Source organism: Salvelinus sp. IW2-2015, linkage group LG15 (assembly GCF_002910315.2).
Source record: "Salvelinus sp. IW2-2015 linkage group LG15, ASM291031v2, whole genome shotgun sequence".
NCBI classification, from domain to species: Eukaryota; Metazoa; Chordata; class Actinopteri; order Salmoniformes; family Salmonidae; genus Salvelinus; species Salvelinus sp. IW2-2015.
In genome coordinates this window covers 29,712,295-29,732,340 of record NC_036855.1, presented here as the reverse complement: position 1 = coordinate 29,732,340, position 20,046 = coordinate 29,712,295, and the positions used below count along the sequence as shown (strand labels likewise).

The 20,046-nt window shown below is 44.4% G+C and overlaps 1 protein-coding gene across 5 annotated transcripts; it reads right to left on the bottom strand.

Moving 5' to 3' along the window:
- Positions 1-357: 357 nt before the first annotated feature.
- LOC111974268 (golgin subfamily A member 3) lies at positions 358-19,774 on the bottom strand. Of its 5 annotated transcripts, none has more exons than XM_024001937.1 (24): positions 19,537-19,774; positions 18,382-18,706; positions 17,191-17,484; positions 15,853-15,965; positions 14,749-15,506; positions 14,351-14,459; positions 13,891-14,197; positions 13,519-13,721; positions 13,251-13,388; positions 12,900-13,061; positions 12,278-12,646; positions 12,085-12,162; positions 11,713-11,976; positions 11,459-11,553; positions 9,524-9,740; positions 9,201-9,344; positions 8,756-8,953; positions 8,482-8,598; positions 8,164-8,303; positions 7,794-7,926; positions 7,465-7,587; positions 4,767-4,931; positions 2,905-3,062; positions 358-2,706 (listed from the first exon to the last, which is right to left on the bottom strand). In XM_024001937.1, exons 2-24 carry the CDS (start codon positions 18,524-18,526, stop codon positions 2,514-2,516), a joined length of 4,623 nt encoding a protein of 1,540 aa, XP_023857705.1. In that variant the 5' UTR covers positions 18,527-18,706; positions 19,537-19,774; the 3' UTR covers positions 358-2,513. The 5 variants fall into 5 exon arrangements, with proteins under 5 accessions (XP_023857705.1, XP_023857708.1, XP_023857709.1 ...); XM_024001940.1 differs by having other exon boundaries at positions 2,905-3,059; XM_024001941.1 differs by having other exon boundaries at positions 17,317-17,484.
- Between the last annotated feature and the right edge of the window lie 272 nt (positions 19,775-20,046).

Sequence of the window (20,046 nt, the reverse complement as noted above, 5' to 3'; positions counted from 1 at the left end):
AAAATGTTAGCATCTGGTTTGCTTAATWTAAGGAATTTGAAATGATTTTTACTTTTGATACTTAAATATAATTTAAACCTAGTACTTTGACTTWTACTTGAGTCATTTTCTATTAAYGTGTCTTTTACTCAAGTATTACAGTTGGGTACTTTTTCCACCACTGTAATCTATCAAACTATATCCTATTAACAAATTGAATATGTATCTCCAAATATAAAAGATAGCTATGGAAAAGCCAGTTTGGAAAAAATGATGAAGCATGGGATCAATTAATTAAAGGTAATCTAATCAATTATAAGTCCTACAGCCAACCCATCTATCAAATGGCAGTGTATGAAATAAGAAAATGGATGAGCATTGACGAATAGTTCAACTTTATGAGAAATACAATTATATTTTTAACATTTTATATATTGGAATTAATCTGTTTAGCAGTTCTATGCAAATATTTGCAGATTAAAAGATTGAACAGCAAATACAGCAAGGTTTATTTAGAGAACTAGTATCCCAGCTCCATGTACCAACAGATGTTATGTATTCAAATATGCAGATAACAGTAAAAGGTAGCTTAGAATATAGTCAATGTTATCAGTTATCAATTACCAGTCAACTGAACATAGCTTTCCCTTCAACTATAGGTTGTCCCTTTGAAAATACCCATGTTATCACAGTGTGGTTAAAAATATTCTATTCACTTTGACTGGTATGATACAGGTTGTCTGGAATTGAGTATACCGGCATATAAAACATCAGTCACATCACAACTGCATGTGCTGTAGGTTATGGTGCCCATTGCTGTGTCTTCATTTGGACTTTTAACAATTGTTAGTTTGGGGGAAAAAAATGCTTTGATTTACAGGTTGCATATAACATTTTATCATTCTCAAATGTTTTTTTTTGCTCATCACACTATTACACAACGATCAAGTCATTAAATTATAGGAATACGTAGAGAAAAAAAGTATATTCTTATATTAATCTCTGCAAAGAACAATCAGTTTCCCTTGACAGAAAACCAACCTCAAAGGAATTAAACAAGCAATTAAGGGGTGGACTTTTTCAGTAAATATGAAACCATAGTAACAACAAAAATTAATACATCTCACTCAAAGAAGTAACATTTTGCGTAAAAGTTATCTTACACCTTCCCCTCAGTCAGTTACAGGAAGCCCTCATGAATTGTGCAACATCGGTTGAGACTACCCAAGTATTTAACCATAAACAATTCAGTTTGGATTTGCAAACACACACTTTCAATAGGAATAATGATACTTTCATTCATAACATTTAGTCCTTCAAAAAATATTCCTTATTAAGGCTTTGCAAAACACATTACTACAGTCGAAATCAGACAACAAACAACTTCARACACAGTTAAGAATGATTCCACACAGTTGCAGAGCCCACAGTGATATGTCCATAGAAAGCTTTATATATATAAAAAAAGAGAACACTGATTTTTCAACAAGAAGCAATTAAAAAACAAATAGATTGATGTTAATGACATTAAAATGTGAGGCGTACTAAAAGGAGAATGATGGGGATTCATCAATCAGCCCAAAAGCCATAGGGGCATTTGACCAGATGACTCTCTACATCCCAAATCAACCCCTAGCCTACACSCTCTATACACTTGTGTAGACCTGAGAGGATTGAATGTGTGTAGTTACTGTTTCACAGTAACCATCCAGGCTGTATCACAAACAGGCCGCGATTGGAAGTCCCTTGGGCGCGCACAATTGGCTCAGCGTCGTCCGGGTTTGGACYGTGTAGGCCGTCATTGTAAATAAGAATTTGTTCTTAACTGACTTGCCTAGTTAAATAAATGTTCAATAATTTAAAAAATACATTCATCCAATCATTTCAGATCTTCAGGAGTGTCTAAGTGGGGAGATTAGGGATTGATTTGGAATTCATGTTTACGGACTGGCTCTCATTCACAGGCAGAGAAAAACAGTTCAGAGGGGTCTGTAGTATGTGTTACTAACAATATAGCTTATAACAACAATGGCAGACACTTTATGCAGGCTTTAAACTGTCTCACTTATCTAACTGGAGCATGAGAAAGTACCAGTATGCYCAAACAAACCTCTACCATAATTAAACTGGGGTAAGGGTCAGTTGCCATGGCAAATTTTGATTGTTTGAGAGACAGAAGAGAATATGCCTTACATGGGGTCAATGACTTCAAATCAGAAGACCGGAGGAATCCCCTAACAGAGGAATTGTCAATATTATTTAAGATTCAATATTGTAATTCCTGAATTTTAAATAAATAAATATGACAGCCATAACAGAAGTATAGACAGGGAAAGTCCAAATAAAGAGTAAAGCTATGGTATAAGTACACATTACTTTACACAAGCATTGTCTGTGCTAATGGGATAATAATGCCAAATGTTGGCAGCAATTGATAGGAAATGGGGGGGTAAAAAGGTAGGGAGGTAAAAAATAAGTGGCCTTGTGGATAAAACTCCACTCTGTCTGCCTGAGAAGGTGTTGCATTACAATGGCTATGTCTCCTCCTCCGCTCCTCCTCCTCTGTTACTGTCCACATGGTTTAGATGGGTGGATGTTGCGGAGTCATTGTCCAGCGGCACCCCCAGTCGAGCCAGTTCTTCCTCTGCGTTAGTCCATGACGTCATGGACTCGTGCACGGTGACTGTGTGCTCCTCCATCTGCTTCTGAAGGCTGTCCATCTCATGCCTGCAGGAAACACACAATCACTTTAGTGTACTGGCATCGAATTCCTATTACATCATTATAATACACCATCCACATGTGAGACAAATATGTTTTGAGAGTAAAGGATTTCATTCTGGTTATCGTGAGCTACAATAGCATATTTTCCCCACAGGTTTTCCACTCCCAGAATGTAAGGAAGACATGGTGGTATTTTCTTACTTGAGCTGGCGCAGACAGTTGTGCAGGTTATTGAGGGGCTCCTTGTTGATGGAGGCAGAGGGCTTGAGCAGTTCATCCAGCAGGGAGGCAGGCACAGGGCAGTCTGGGATCTTCACCGGGGTCACTGGGTTCGATGGGTTTGATGGCTCCATCCTCTGCTGTTCAATCAGGAAAGGAACACATCAGCACATAAAGGAAGCCTGCATTCTGTGTGATATATGTTCTCTAGTGTGTTTATTAGGAAATAACAACTTTTCATACCCCTTCATCAAACCAGAACAAAACATAGTGCATTCGGAAAGTATTCAGACGCCTTGACTTTTCACATATTTTGTTACGTTACAGCCTTATTCTAAAATGTATTAAATAGTTTACCCCCCTCATCTACACACAATTGCCRATAATGACTAAGCAAAAACAAGTTTAGACATTTTGCAAATGTATAAAAAAATATATATTAAAAAAATATCACATTTACATAAGTATTCAGACCCTTTACTTAGTACTTTGTTGAAGCACCTTTGGCAGCGATTACAGCCTRGAGTCTTCTTGGGCATGACACTACAAGCTTGGCACACCTGTATTTGGGGAGTGTTTCCCATTCTTCTCTGCAGATCCTCTCAAGCTCTGTCAGGTTGAATGCGGAGTGTCTCTGCACAGCTATTTTCAGGTCTCTCCAGAGATGTTCGATCAGGTTCAAGCCCGGGCTCTGGCTGGGCCACTCAAGGACATTCAGAGACATGTCCCGAAGCCACTCCTGCGTTGTCTTGGCTGTGTGCTTAGGGTCGTTGTCCTGTTGGAAGGTGAACCTTRGCCCCAGTCTGAGGTCCTGAGCACTCTGGATCAAGGATCTCTTTGTACTTTGCACTGTTCATCTTTCCCTCGATCCTGACTAGTCTCCCAGTCCCTCCCACTGAAAAACATRRCCKCASCKTGATGCTGCCACCACCATGCTTCACCGTAGGGATGGTGCCAGGTTTCCTCCAGATGCTTGGCATTCAGGCCAAAGATTTAAATCTGATTCATGGGGTGCTGCAGAGATGGTTGTCCGTCTGGAAGGTTCTCCCATCTCCACAGAGGAACTCTGGAGCTTTGTCAGAGGGACCATTGGGTTCTTGGTCACCTCCCTGACCAAGGCCCCTTCTTCCCCAATTGCTCAGTTTGGCCGGGCGGCCAGCTCTAGGAAGAGCCTTGGTGGTTCCAAACTTCTTCCATTTAAGAATGATGGAGGCCACTGTGTTCTTGGGGACCTTCAYTGCTGCAGACATTTCTTGGTACCCTTCCCCAGATCTGTGCCTCGACACAATCCTGTCTCGGAGCTCTATGGACAATTCCTTCAACCTCATGGCTTGGTTTTTGCTCTGACATGCACTGTCAACTGTGGGACCTTATAGACAGGTGTGTGCCTTTCCAAATTATGTCCAATCAATTGAATTTACCACAGATGGACTCCCAAGTTGTAGAAACATCTTAAGGATGATCAATGGAAACAGGATGCACCTGAGCTCAATTGAGTCTCATAGCAAAGGATCTGAATACTTACGTAAATAAGGGAAAAAAAATATTTTAGTTTTTTACATTTGCTAAAATTTCAAAAAACTTGTTTTCGTTTGTCAAGGGATCTGCATATTTCCGAATGCCATGTTACACTTGGATATCCACCGCCTTCTCAAAGCCATTGGATGAGCTGTATATTCTACCAAACACGCCAATATTGAAATACCATCCCTACTGATATAAACATGTAAATAAAAAGTGCACCTCAGTCTCAGCCAGGTAGGTCTCAATTTGACACAACACCAATATTAAAAAGCCATAACATCTGACAAAAAAAATGGCCTCTTCTTCCTCAGGTAGCMTACCTTCCGGAGGCGGTTCTGTTTGAGGTCCAGTTTGAGCTGCTGGTTCTGCAGCAGGACAGTCTTCATGCTGTTCCTCAGCTCCCCCACCTTGGCCTGCAGCATGAACTTATCTTTCCTGGTGCTGCTGAGCTCCTCCTGCACAGACTCCAGCTCCACCTTAATGCCCTAGAATGCAGAGCAAGGCAAAGTTAGGCACAAAATTGCAACACAATGGACAATGATAGAGTGATGCATCTGTGGTTTACAGTCTGGATGTTAGCAAAGTGTGCAGTGGAGCTAGCCAGCTACAATTGAAGTCGGAAGTTTACATACACCGTAGCCAAATACATTTTAAACTCAGTTTTACAATTCCTGATATCATTTAATCTTAGTAAAAATTCCCTGTCTTAGGTCAGTTAGGATCGCCACTTTATTTAAGAATGTGAAATGTCAGAATAAGTAGAGAGAATTATTTATTTCATTTTTTATTCTTCATCACATTCTCAGTGGGTCAGAAGTTTACATACATTAAATTAGTATTTGGTAGCATTGCCGTTAAATTGTTTAACTTGGGTCAAAGGTTTCAGGTAAGCCTTCCACAAGCTTCCAACAATAAGTTGGGTGAATTTTGGCCCATTCCTCCTGACAGAGCTGGTGTAACTGAGTCAGGTTTGTAGGCCTCCTTGCTCACAGCTTTTTAGTTCTGCCCACACATTTCCTAGGGATTGAGGTCAGGGCTTTGTGATGGCCACTCCAATACCTTGACTTTGTTGTCCTTAAGCATTTTGCCACAATGTTGGAAGTATGCTTGGGGTCATTGTCCATTTGAGACCCATTTGCGACCAAGCTTTAACTTCCTGACTGATGTTTAAGATGTGCTCAATATATCACATAATTTCTTCCCCGATGATGCCATCTATTTGTGAAGTGACCAGTCCCTCATGGCAGCAAAGCACCCCCTACAACATGATGCTGCCAGTGCGGGGGTGTTCTTCAGCTTGCAAGCCTCCCCCTTTTCTCCAAACATAACGATGCCATGTATGGCCTAAACATGCTTCTATTTTCTTCTTTTCAGACAGAGGAGACATTTCTCCAAAAAGTATGATCTTTGTTCCCATGCTGCAGTTGCAAACCCGTAGTCTGGCTTTTTATGCGCGGGTTTTAGAGCAGTGGCTTCTTCCTTGCTGGGGGACATTTCAGGTCTATGCTCGTATATAGACTCGTTTTACTGTGGATATATGATGTTTTGTACCTCCCGTTTCCTCAGGCTATCTTCACAAGGTTCCTTTGGCTGTTGTTCTGGGATTGATTGCACTTTTCGCCCAAAGTACGTTATCCTAGGAGACAGAACGCGTTCTTCCTGAGCGGTATGAGGCTGCGTGGTCATTGTGGTTATACTTGCGTTACTTATGCTTTGTACAGATGAACGTGGACCTCAGGCGTTGGAAATTGCTCCCAAGGATCGAAGCAGACTTTGTGAGGTCTACAAACTTCTCCTGAGTCTTTGGCTGATTCTTTAGATTTTCATGATGTCAAGCAATAGAGGCAACTTGAGTTGAAGGTAGGGCCTGTGAAATACATCCACTGGTACAACCTCCAATTGACCTCAAATAATGTCAAATTAGAATATCAGAAGCTTCGAAAGCCTGACACAATTTTCTGGAATGTTCAAGCTGTTTAAAAGGCACAGTCAACTTAGTGTATGTTAACTTCTTACCCATTGGTGAAATTGTAATACAGTTAAGTGAATAATTTGTCTGTAAACAATTGTTGGAAAAATTAGTTGGTCATGCACAAAGTAGATGTCCTACCGACTTGCCAAAACTATAGTTTGTTAACAAGAAATTTGTGGAGTGGTTGAAAAACGAGTTTTAATGACTCCAACCTAAGTGTATGTAAACTTCCGACTTCAACTGTATGTCCTCACTACCCTGTTGGGTGTGCGTGCATGTTCCCATCTAGCCGGCTACCTCCTGGTTACTCAACCCTGCACCTTAGAGGCTGCTGACCTATGTACATAGACATGGAATCACTGGTCACTTTAAATGGAACACTAGTCACTTTAATAATGTTTACATACTGCTTTACACCTTTCATATGTATATACTGTATTTTAGTCAATGCCACAGACATTGCTCATCCTAATATTGATATATTTTTAAAAAATCTCCCCAATTTCATGATATCCAATTGGTAGTTTGTCTCATCCCATCGCTGCAACTCCTGTACGGACTCAGGAGAGGCTTAGGTCGAGAGCCATACGTCCTCCGAAACACAACCCAGCCGCACCAATGTTTTGGAGGAAACACTGTACAGCTGGTGTCAGCGTGCATGCGCCCGGCCGCCACAAGGAGTCGCGAGGACGCGATGGGACAAAGACATCCCAGCCGGCCAAACCCTCCCCTAACCCGGACGACGCTGGGCCAATTGTGCGCCACCTCATAGGTCTCCCGGTCGCAGCCGCCTGCGACACAGCCCGGGATCGAACCCGGATCTGTAGTGACGCCTCTAGCACTGCYARGCAGTGCCTTAGACCACTGCGCCACTCGGGAACTTAATTCCATTCTTTTACTTTTAGATTTGTGTGTATTGTTGTGAATTGTTAGATACTACTGCACTGTTGGAGCTAGGAACARAAGCATTTCGCTACACCTGCAATAACATCTGCTAAATATGTGTATGAGACCAATACAATCTGATTTGATCTGTGTGTGTGTACCTGTAGAGCTGTCTGCAGGCTGTCCAGCTCCCTCTGGCTGCACTGCTCCACCATCTCCAGCTGCTGTCTCTGGGCCTCYATTTCCCTCTGCCTCTGCTCCACCTCCCACTTCAAATCCTCCACCTAGGGGAGAGAACACAGCCAAGAGTCATTGACCGATGTCACTTTCAACAAACTACTTCCCCATTCAGTCCTGGGTTGTGTTCAGTAGGGCACACTGTAGCAAAACAAAAGTGTGTTCTCATTGGAAAAGTTCTGAARTTTTTCTCCCTACTGAACACGACCATGGTTGTGCCTATTGTATAGCGTGGTGTGGTATAGCTAGTTACCTCCTGGTTGGTTAGAGGCTGCTTGCTGAACTGCTCATCCAGCTGTTTCTGGAGGATCTGGAGCTGGGAGTGGGCCTCTGACAGCTCCTCCTGGAACCTGGAGACCTCCTGAGAGTGTTTTTCATCCTGAGCCCTATGGAGGGGAAGGAAATTATATTAGGGTAAGACAATGTTAAAATAAAGGGGACACATTAGATCAAAAGAAAATTATTATGTTGAGTTAGATGGGGTTATTCCCTAAAATTCAAGGACAGAGCATTCCCTAACGATTCCATCAACTCATAGMGTAATCAAAATCTTCTCTATCTGTTAAACACAGCATCATTGCAGGTCTTATTCACTAAACTATAAAGTGCACATTTAGACTCACTGTAGTTTGTGTGCCTCYCTGTGCAGGGCTTTGACCAGCTCCTCTTTGGCCTGCAGGTCCTTCTTGATCTCACACAGCTCCAGCATGGCTGCSCGGTAGTGCCGCCTGTTGTGGGCAGCCTCCGCCTTGGCTGCTGCCACCTAGTGCACAACACACATTTACAGTCTGTCTCCAGTCCATTACAGTATGTTACAATGTGTTAATGACAARACAAGACTATGTTGTGGCTGGGCCAGTTTGTCTCCTTCATGGAGGGTTGTATGTGTATGTAATGTGTTAATGACAACAGATTATGACTGTTGGGTTGGGAGTCTTTACCTGCTCTTTCAGGTCCTTGACTTTGGTCTTTTCCTTCTCCAAGGCGACCTGTAGWGTCTGGACCAGCTGGTTCATCTGCTGGTCTTCCTCCTCTTTGCGTTTTAGTACGGCTTGCACCTGTGGATAAGGGCAAGGAGGAGAATAGAATAAAACAATATTTTCTGTTAGCTTTTTAATGAAAAAGGGCAACCATCAATGYTGTTATCGTATGGGTTTAGTCATTTAATTGATCAGTGATAGTAGTAACTGAGAATGTAACATTGAAGKCTTTTACCTGGAGGTTGAGCTGGACCAGGTCTGCCTCTCTCTTYGCTAGGGCGGTCTCCAGAATATTGGAATGTTCCCGCAGTGCATTGTGGGACTGCCCTAGTCCTGTCAACTTCCCTTTCTCATGTTCCAGCTCCAGGGACAGCTTCTTGTTGGCGTCTTCCAGCCTCCTAATCCGCCTTTTGAAGCATCGTGCCTCCTGCAGCTGTGGATGACAAAGATATACGATTTTACAATCAAACCTTTGAGAAGCACTTATACCATTGGCTGCGAGTAATTTTCAAAGGGGTTGGGATAGCATAGCAAAACACACATTTCCATTGGACATTCATTGACAAAAAGTAATCGCTACAAGAAAATATTTTACAACTTTTAAATTTCCTGCAGGAACGTTCTCCAGCAAAATGGTGATCAAATTAAGATCCTACATTGTAGGTAAGACAACCKCTCACCTCATCCTCAAGCTCCATTACTTTCTCCTGGTACTCCTCCAGCTCAGTGCTGGTGAGGGAAATTACCTCCTGAAGCTCTTTCTCCAGCATGGCCTTGCTGTGGCTCATAGCCTGGAGCTCACTCTGCAGAACCTCAATTTTATCCTGGAACAAGTATAGGTTTAGGCTATAGAAATATCACCACAGCTAAAGATGTGCTGAAATCTTATATTATGAGTATTGCCACATGATGTGATCAGAAACAAACTCTGGACCCTAGTTCCTAGTTAAGTCATTTGATCAGGAAAAACACTGGYCCCTTATCAGGGTAGTACTATATGTACCTGCAGGGCCTGGTTGTTGCCTCCATCTGAGACCTGGGCCTTGACTTTGACCAGCTCTGCCTCTGTGGTCTCCTTGTCTGCCAGGGCTTCCTGGAGCCTGCGACTCAGGATGCCCACTGCGTTCTCATAGGCCTTGTGCTTGGCCTTCATCTCCTTCTGCGCGCTGGTCAAATCGGTCCCCAGCCGCTTCATTCTCACCTTCTGCTCTGAGATGGCCCTGAGAGAGGAAAACAAGACAATTAGACACATCAACAGTAGTGCACATCTAAGCAATCTGACTAAAAGAGATTGAGAGAGATAGTTATTCCCGTTCATATAAACTCAGCAAAAAAAGAAACGTCCCTTTTTCAGGACCCTGTCTTCCAAAGATAATTCGTAAAAATCCGAATAACTTCACAGATCTTCATTGTAAAGAGTTTAAACACTYTTTCCCATGCTTGTTCAGTGAACCATAAACAATTAATGAACATGCACCTGTGGAATGGTTGTTAAGACACTAACAGCTTACAGACGGTTGGCAATTAAGGTCACAGTTCTGAAAACTTGGGACACTAAAGAGGCCTTTCTACTGACTCTGAAAAACACCAAAAGAAAGATGCCCAGGGTCCCTGCTCATCTGCGTGAACGTGGCTTAGGCATGCTGCAAGGAAGCATGAGGACTGCAGATGTGGCCAGGGCAATAAATTGCAATGTCCGTACTGTGAGACTCCTAAGACAGTGCTACAGGGAGACAGGACGGACATCTGATCGTCCTCGCAGTGGCAGACCATGTGTAACAACACCTGCACAGGATCGGTACATCCGAACATCACACCTGCGGGACAGGTACAGGATGGCAACAACATCCTGTGCTCAGACTGTCCGCAATAGGCTGAGAGAGGCTGGACTGAGAGCTTGTAGGCCTATTGTAAGGCAGGTCCTCACCAGACATCACCGGCAACAACGCCTCCTATGGGCACAAACCCACCGTCGCTGGACCAGACAGTACTGGCAAAAAGTGCTCTTCCCTGACGAGTCGCGGTTTTGTCTCACCAYGGGTGATGGTCGGATTCGCGTTTATCATCGAAGGAATGAGCGTTACACTGAGGCCTGTACTCTGGAGCGGAATCGATTTGGAGGTGGAGGGTCCGTCATGGTCTGGGGCGGTGTGTCACAGCATCATCGGACTGAGCTTGTCGTCATTGCAGGAAACCTCAATGCTGTGTGACATCCTCCTCCCTCGTGTGGTACCCTTCCTACAGGCTCATCCTGACATGACCCTCCAGCATGACAATGCCACCAGCCCTGGGCATCTTTCTTTTGGTGTTTTTCAGAGTCAGTAGAAAGGCCTCTTTAGTGTCCCAAGTTTTCAGAACTGTGACCTTAATTGCCTACCGTCTGTAAGCTGTTAGTGTCTTAACGACCGTTCCACAGGTGCATGTTCATTAATTGTTTATGGTTCACTGAACAAGCATGGGAAACAGTGTTTAAACTCTTTACAATGAAGATCTGTGAAGTTATTTGGGTTTTTACGAATTATCTTTGGAAGACAGGGTCCTGAAAAAGGGACGTTTGGTGGCAAATATGGTGCAGTCCATGAGGAGGAGATGCACTGCAGTACTTAGTATCTGGTGTGGCCACCAGCTGCATTGACTGTTACTTTTGATTTTGACCACTCATTTGTTCAGGGACACATTATTCAATTTCTGTTAGTACATGTCTGTGGAACTTGTTCAGTTTATGTCTCAGTTGTTGAATCTTGTTATGTTCATACCAATATTTACACATGTTAAGTTTGCTGAAAATAAACGCAATTGACAGTGAAAGGACGTTTCTTTTTTAGCCGAGTTTACTTATACCATTTATAGAGATTCATAATGAATCTTGTTGGGCCATTACTATGGTAACCAGGCTAGTTCCAGAAGTCAGTCTGCCTTTAGAAATGTTGTGACTCACTTCTTGGCTTCCGACTGCATCTGCTCCACCTGTTTCTTCAGGCCCTCATTCTCCTCCGTCACTGCTGCTAGCTGACTCTGGTCAAACTGCAGGGACTGTGGAGGGACATCAAACGCACACTGATTATTATCAAATGCCTATCAAAGATAGCCGGATAAGGCAATGGGATATGTAATGCAAGTACTGTCATGGAAGAAAAAAACCTTTAGGAAATCCTAGAAAAAACCTAAAACTTCTAGGGAGGCATTCTGTACCTGGATCTGTGTCTCCAGSTGATCCCTCTCGGTCTGCACGGACTGCAAGTGGTTCTCCAGGCTGTTCATCTGCTGCGAGACCCGGACCACCTCCTTCTGCAGCCGGCTCTGCTCCAGCTCAGCCTTCTGCTTCTGCCCCTGGGCCTCCAGCAGCTCCTGCTTCAGCCCCTTCACCTCCGACACCAGACGCTTCTTAGTCGACTTCAGCTCGCTGATCAGCTGCTCCTTGGAGCCGGCGTCCCGCCGATAGGCCTCCACCATCACCTGATGGGTGGGGAACAGGAAGAGGTGTGAAGAGATTAATCCTGTGTGTGAATGTGTGTGTGTGTGTGTGTGTGTAAACAATCCTCCCAAAGCCAAACAAACAAGCACCTTTTGCTGCATGAACTGCTCTTTCAATTTCTGAGCTTGTTTCTTCAGGGTGCCGTTTTCCTGCTGCAGAGTTTCAATCTAAAAAGAAAAAGGAGAAGGTGTTAACATTCTAAGCTCAAACATGGTTGCTCAACAGCCATAGTAGGGTTGTGTGTGATGGGACCCATTGGCTCGACGGCGGTTTGTTTCTCACCTGTGAGGCTTTGACCTGGACCTCCTGCCTGAGCTGATCCAGGAGGTACGAGGACACCAGCACCTCCTCCCCCAGCCTCTCGGCCCCCTCGTCCAGCTGACTTTTGTCAGCCCTGGCAGCCTGGAGGGCCACCTCCAGCACAATCTTCTGATTCTGTAGATACTGGATGTTCTCGTCTTTGGTGTTGGTCTCTGTCTGCAGCTCTGCCAGAGTGGCCTCTAGCTCTAGGTAGCGGGCCTCTAGCTGGTTGATGGACTGCTCTTTGGTGTGAAGGCTCTCCTGAGTGGCTGTCAGCTGTCTCATCAGCTCTAGGTGGTCTTTCTGGAGGGCCTCCAGCTGCAGGTCCTTCTGCGATAGGGTCAACTTCATCTGTGGGGGACGCAGAGAGGGGTTACATTAGGCAACTGTTGCTGCAAAATAGCAAACCAGTGAGCGGACATTCAGTTTTCCTCAAAGTATTGGACCTTGTTTTTGTCTAGCTCCTMATATTATTTTGGATGTGCGTAAAAGCCCCACCTTTCATTGATATTAGACCACTGCCCCAGACTATCAAATACCATTCATTTTGAACAATACAAAGGTTGTCATAAGTGTTTTCATAAACCCACAATTAGTTCTTTACCTGCTCTAGTTCCCTCTCCAGAGAGCTGGCTGTGTTGGCCAGTTTGTGTAAGTGCTCTCGCTCCTCCTCAAACTCGTCTAGCTTGTGCTGGAGGTCGTCCTCCACCATGTTCTTGGCATCCTGGATCTGCTGGTAGGCAGCCTCCTGGGTCATCATGTCAGTCTACGGCCAAAGGAAGGACAGAGGTCAGATCACACACTGCTTAATAACCTCAAATCTAACTTCTCATATTTTCTTTTACCAGTAAATCMTATATTATTTTTCAGTAAAATGTTTAATAATCACATAACACAATATAACTAACACCAATCACATAACATGTCATATTTCCTCATTTCCAAGGAGACAGACCTCAATACTCTGCAGCTGTACGGCGATGCGCTCCTTCTCTTTGATGGAGCGATGCTGGGTTTCTGTCAGCTGGTGGGACAGAGTCACATTCTCCAGCTTTAGGTGCTCCATGACACCAATCTGGGTCATCTGCCCAGCCTGGGGGAAAAAAACATGTCAACTCAGTCAAACAGCATATCAACTCCGTACCACATCAATTTCATAACACGTCAACTCTGCAACACATCAATTCAGTAGAAGGAGGAGCCCTTGCCACAGATAGACTTACCTGCATGTTGGCCACTTCACCCTGGAGCCGGACCCTAGCCTCCTGTGCCAGCGCTAGCTGCTGCTGGTACCATTGGCGGACCTGCTGCAGTGAGTCAATCTCGGCCTGGGAGGTCTTCAGCCGGCTCTGCAAGGTGCTGCGCTCTAGTTGGACCTGCTGGAGCTGAGTATGGAGTCCACCCATCTGCTGACGCAACTCTTGGACTGCAGAAGGACAACACCAAAACAAATCATTCACAAAGCGGTTTGTACTTAGCACGATAATAAGTGACGCATCGAATTTCATTAGTATTATTGTSTGGAGCATGTTGTGAGGAGATGATCGTTTTAAAAGCATGATGCCAAAACTGGGCTCTCCATCCATCCAATTTACCAGCGTTGTCCCTGGAGGTCACGTTCTGCTGCATCTCCTCCACTTTCCCCATGAGCCTCTGGTACTGCTCCTCGGCTACCTGCAGGTCCTTGCACAGTGAGGAAAGGCCGGCGTTCTTGCGCTCTAGGTTGCCCTGCAGCTCCAACATGGCCCTCTCCAGCTGGGAGCAGCTCTGGCGCAGGGTGGAGACCTCCTTGTTGAGGGAGCTCTGTTTCTCCTGGCTGGCCTGGGCCTGCTCCACCTGGTCCCGCAGCTGGGCGTTGACTGTAGCCAGCTGGGCCTGGAGCTCAGTCTTCTCTTTCAGAGCCTGGAGAGGAGAGGGAGGAATTGTAGGGTGCTAGCCTAGCTATTCTAGTGACGGTAAGTCTGAACATGTAAGGTGTWAATTACCTTAGTTGATCCTATGTTTAAAGTGTTAGCCATTGAAGACAGTGAAGTCCTTACTACATTTTAGTTATACCTGGTTGGCCTCAGAAMACAGAGACTCTAGCTGACCCTCCAGTCTCATCTTCTCCTTCAGAACCTGGAGCATTTCATCATGTCCCATCACAGAGCTCTCTAATGACACACTGCAGGAAACAAGCAATTAAACAATATAAGCATAAATCTTGCAAGTGCAATTGACTGGGGCATTCTAGAACAATCCATGGTAAATTATGATTGGAAAAGTAAGCAAACATAAACCAGTGTACATGCGGATTCGATGTATAACAGCAATGATCTAAYGTAGACTAGTGTTCCTGCTTATTTCCTGTCTGCAACCGCAATGTGCTGATGTTATTCACTAGTACTACACCAGTCAGTTTGTGTTGCTATGTGTCATTACAGAAGTGTTGTGCTGATGATGGTGTGGCCTACCTGCTGGAGAAGCTGTCCCTGCGGCTGCGTGGTTCTCCGGTGCCCTCTCTGTCCTGCTCCAACTCCAGCAGGTGCTGCTCATCACTGGCAGCCTGCAGAACCTCTTGCAGTGAGGGGAAGTTTCCCATAGCCTCTGGGGCAATCTCCCTACCCTCCACTGTGTAGTTCCCGCCCCTCTGCCTGCCCACTGCTGCGGCCAGCATGCCGTAGGTCCCAGTGCCCCTGGTGGAGGTGGACACGCTGCTGTAGGTCGAGCTGTCGCTYTCGTTCCCATCCCCACCGGGCCTCGACCCCATCCCTGACTCGCTGCCGGCGTCCACCTCCGAGATGTCCTGGAAAGACATTGACGACCCCAGCGGGGCCTCCGAAGAGGTCGTCTCCATGGAGCTGACCTCTGACCTCATGCTGCCCTCTGACAGGGTGGACACAGAGCTCAAGTTGGACCCCAAGGAGCCCATGGAGGAGTCTGCAGAAGTTCTGACCCCACCTCCACCACTACTGCCCCCTGCTGGCTCGGGAGTCTTGTAGTCGGCCAGGGAGTGGATCTTGCTGGGGCGGGCTGACCGTGACTTCCTCTCCTTGGCTGGGGGGATGCCCAGGCTGCCCAGCTTTGGGCCTCGGGGGACGCTGGTCCGCAGGAAGGAGTACTCTGTGGTCATGGAGGTGGTGTTGGCCCGGGGGAGAGCCTCTGGGTGCATCATGAGGTCTGGGTCCAGAGTGCTGAATCCAGTGCGGCTCTTTAAGGTAGAGCGGTGGGACTGGATGAGGAGAGAGGGTAGCATGAGCAGAGGATGTAGTCTACTTCAGACCAGTGTTTCCCCTAGCTTGTTTTCCCCTAGCTTGTTTTCTTGTATGGGCACAAAGAAGAAACATTCAGGGCTGCAAACATCAGACCCTTCAACTGYAACTAACAGAAGATAATTTTTATACTATACTGTAGGTAGTGGATAGCAACAAAACTAGGCAAGAAGGCCTGCCATGCCAAAATAATGCTAGGGGAAACACTTCTGCTTCAATTCTACTCTGTAAAGCTTGCAACTGACAGCTTTATCCAGATTAATGTCTGACTGGTGACTGACGCGGTTCACACACACACACACTCACCGTCTCCTTGTGCCTCTGCACCCTGTACTGTTTGAGCTGCTCCTCCAGGCGTCGCCGAGCATCATGGCGAATCTTCTCCTCATTCTCCATCTCCAATGATTGCTCTTTGACAGCTACAGGAAGAGCAAGTTTAACACAAGAAATAGAAGGGCCTAACTGCACCACCATACAACACAGAATATGCTAACAATAACTAGGACATTGTCATACAAGCATACAATACATTTTAGAAGGAAATGTGTGCTACAACTACTTTGTCGCTCAGTTTAGAGCCCTTTTTATGTAAGAAATGAGAGTGCTTGTATGACATTGTTTTCCATCCACCATGGTTAGTTACCACCAAGTGAAACTGCATGTAACCTAGTACTTACAAAGCCAAATGAGTAAGACTCAAATCAATCCCATATATTAGCCAGTCGCTTAGTTATTACATTAATGTTAGTKAAATGTGACACACAAAATAGTTTAGTATCCAAACGTATTTAGTTTTTTAGCTTTTTTGGTTAGTTAGTTTGCAGACAGTTGGTGATATGCCTGATTGATGATGCTCTGACTGCAATTGGCCAGGTGTGCTGAAGACCAACCAACAGGTGTCAAATCAGTGCAACTTAGAAGTTAGCATGAGGACTTCCGGATTGCAGCATCACTTAGAGCAGAGTGCACCATGAACGGAACAAAACCAAGAATGTGACACTCTAAACGAGTTTATGTATGTGACACTGTAAACATTATATGTGGGAGTGGTTAGCCTGGTGGCTCACAGTAAAAAAAAAGGTCTTCAGGCAAAATGAGACATATTCTGTAATATAACCAATAAACTTAAAATACTTTGCATATCATGGTACCTGTAAGCCTAGGCCATCATCCAAAACAACATTCACCACAGACCACAAGTAAAGGATTAGTTKAAATACAGCCACTACCAAGAGAAGCACCAAGACCCAAATCAAGCAATTAAATGACCACTGGCATTTACATTTACATTTAAGTCATTTAGCAGACGCTCTTATCCAGAGCGACTTACAAATTGGAAAGTTCATACATATTCATCCTGGTCCCCCCGTGGGGAATGAATCCACAACCCTGGCGTTGCAAGCGCCATGCTCTACCAACTGAGCCACACGGGACCACTGGCATTGCACAAAGTAAGCAGGCTCAAACCACCAAACAGATACTCTCTCGATCTAGCTATTTTATGGGAGTGTAGTAAGCACAGGCAAGGGAATTAAATTAGGGTATGGKGGTAGGCCTAAGTCAACAAGTCAACCTCTGAAGCAACATCCCAGAGCAAAAGGGGGGGGGGGCACTCAATGCAAGAACAGGTTACAGTATGCTTACACAATTCAGTCTCCTGCATAGGCATACTCAGTCTGAGCGACTGCAATGCGTCGCCCTTGTGAACAGGGCCCTCAGCACTAGTTCCCTCAGACTTCTCTAGCATGGGTGGTGGGAAAGCGGCCACACCTTGGGATGGCTCTTTGGACTGGGGGCTGACGGTGGGGCTGGTGCCTTGAGCAGCAGGGGGCGACGGAGGCAGGAGGGGGCCATTTGGACGGCCGTCCCCTTCAGCGCCTGGCTCCGGGCCCTGTGCCACTTGTTCTCCATTAGGCACCACGTCTGCTTTGAAAGATCCTGCAACAAGGGAGTGGGGTGAGTTGGGGGTTGACAGTGGAGTGTGTCACTATAGTAGGTCATTTACGGCATCCATCCATCCAGTTTGTATTTCACCACACAATGAGAGACGATTGTGACATACTTGAAATTTAAAAAAAGGAAAGGACTTGGAGGCAAGGCTCCTTTGCATGACAAAGTKTATTGTGGCTTTCACAGGAAACCGGTCAAACAAGCTTTGTTGTCAAGCCAGACTAGCGCTTTAGGAACTGAAAGTGGCAGTTTGATATMATTCATTTTACATGTGTCAAGATAGCCAAACAATTTGTATTGAAGGTGAGATGTGTAGGAATAACGACAGCATGCAAATAAGCCTTAGTGCAGTTGAGGTGACTGCGAAGTGACAGTGGATTGTAGATGAGTTATGAGGCTCAGATCTCTGTCCAGACAGTACTGCAGTTCCCCATGCAAGTACAAAAAGAGATGTAGCAGGGAGGGGCAGATGGCCTGAGGCGGKAAAGCGATGGGAGGTCMCACACAAGCATGTCATGCATAGTTGGGAAAGAATACTGGTAGAAGACATAGGAATTGCCTCCATATAAGGAGCTCCTTATATGTTACAGCAGATTCCCTTCAACAACAACAATGTTTTCAGAATTATGTCCTGTGAAAATAATACAAGCATTCAGTTATGCTTTCCTATTAACTTTTGAAATMAATTGTTCTCCTACAATTAACTGGTTGAGGAAGAACACACTCCATTGTTTGATGATGAGAGTGGATGGAATCATTAAATCAGTTAGAATTAGGTCAGAGTCAGGTTGCCTAGAATGCCTATATATATAAAAAAAATAAAGCTAATAAAATCCTATCATTTGAGGGGCAGGCTAGGGTATTAACTAATTAACTAACACTTACCATTAACAACATCCCTCGATGTTGTCGGCTTCTCCTGCCCTCCTTTCTTCAGTAGCTGAGCATCATTCCCCACAGGATCAGCACCATCCTCTTTGGACTGCGGTATCAGGTCTAGTTGATGGTTTTCTCCATTGGTTGTCTCCATCTCAGCAACGGCTGCTTTGTGGTTTACAATTTACATACAGAATCAAATGGTGTTACACTGGAGCCCATGGAAGAGAGACGCTATAATCCTTTCAAAACATTTTCTTCCCGTTTGTTCAGTTGAAAAGGTTGAATACAATTCATGCGTCCAAGGAAGSACAACCCAAAACAATGGTCTCCCCTGAAAATGAAAGGTTTAGTTAGTTAATATTTAAGTAGTATGAGCATCATAACGTATTTAGTCTGATCAAAGAAAGAGTAATCTAAATGCAAATTAGCCGTCATCTGAAAGGATTTGCCACGCTGATGGCGTGGTGTGGATGTAGCGAAAATAAAAAAGTGGGCGTGGTCTGCAATAATAACATTGCAAATGTATTGATATAGTACATTATTTACAATAGATTTGGTCAAATGTTCTGACCAACTGGGAGATTGTGGTTGGGAGGAACAACTCCACTAACTGCAATAGCTAAAGCTGTCTAGCTAACTAACGTTAAGTGGATTGAGTTACTAAATATAGCTAACGTTAGGCCTTTGAATATTGTAAGTAACAAATGTGTCTGTTATGAAGATGGCTGGGCTTTACAAACGACATGCATTTCACTACACCCGCAATAARATCTGCTAAACGTGTATGCGACCAATACATTTGATTGGAATCAGTAACAAGCAAGGTAGCTAAGTTAGTTGTCTTTACRAACCTGTCAAGCAAAGACAGCCTACGCTTGCAAGTTAGCTAGTTAGTTAACACATCAGTACCATAACGTTACTTTAGTTATACAAATATTTGCATTAACTGTGTGTTGTCATCCTGCAAAGTTTATGGGGCTAGAATTATTCTAGTATGTCCCGATTTTCACACCGGTACAAGTTGTGTAATTTATATATCAACGCACAACGTGAAATTGTGAAAATGTTTAATAAATAACCATAATATATATATATATATATATATACATAAAAATTGACATGACAATGGTTGAAATGCACGGAAAATGTTTACAAGCCAACCTTTTTCAGACGACTTTTCGTTCTGCTTCTACGTGGCTAAATGGATGCCATTTAGGATACTTGACATCAGGATACATAACATCGTTTTGTGACTTGATGTCTAGTAAACACTAATTAAATAATTCTCTCTTTGAGAATTATATATTAATTATTGTTATTTTTCTCTACATAATAATGTATACATTATAAGCCTATGCTTGGAAATGAGCTAGATMTAAAGATAAAAATGCCAGACCAGTTGCTGGCCGAACAGTAATAATGAACGGACACCAATGACGTTTTGTCTCGCGCGGGGCGTTGTGGGTGTAAGACCCCGCCCCTTTGTAATGAATAGAAAAAACATTTACTCCCTCTGGCGGTCGTGGAGTAAAACTGCGCCCTTTTTATCAGACATTTTTTCTAGTTTTGTCAAAACTGTAACAAAATGTTGTTGGGAAAAACGTTTATTTAATTCTGTATCKCCATAATATATAAAGGTTACAGTGTGTATTACCATGCGGATGTTTTACT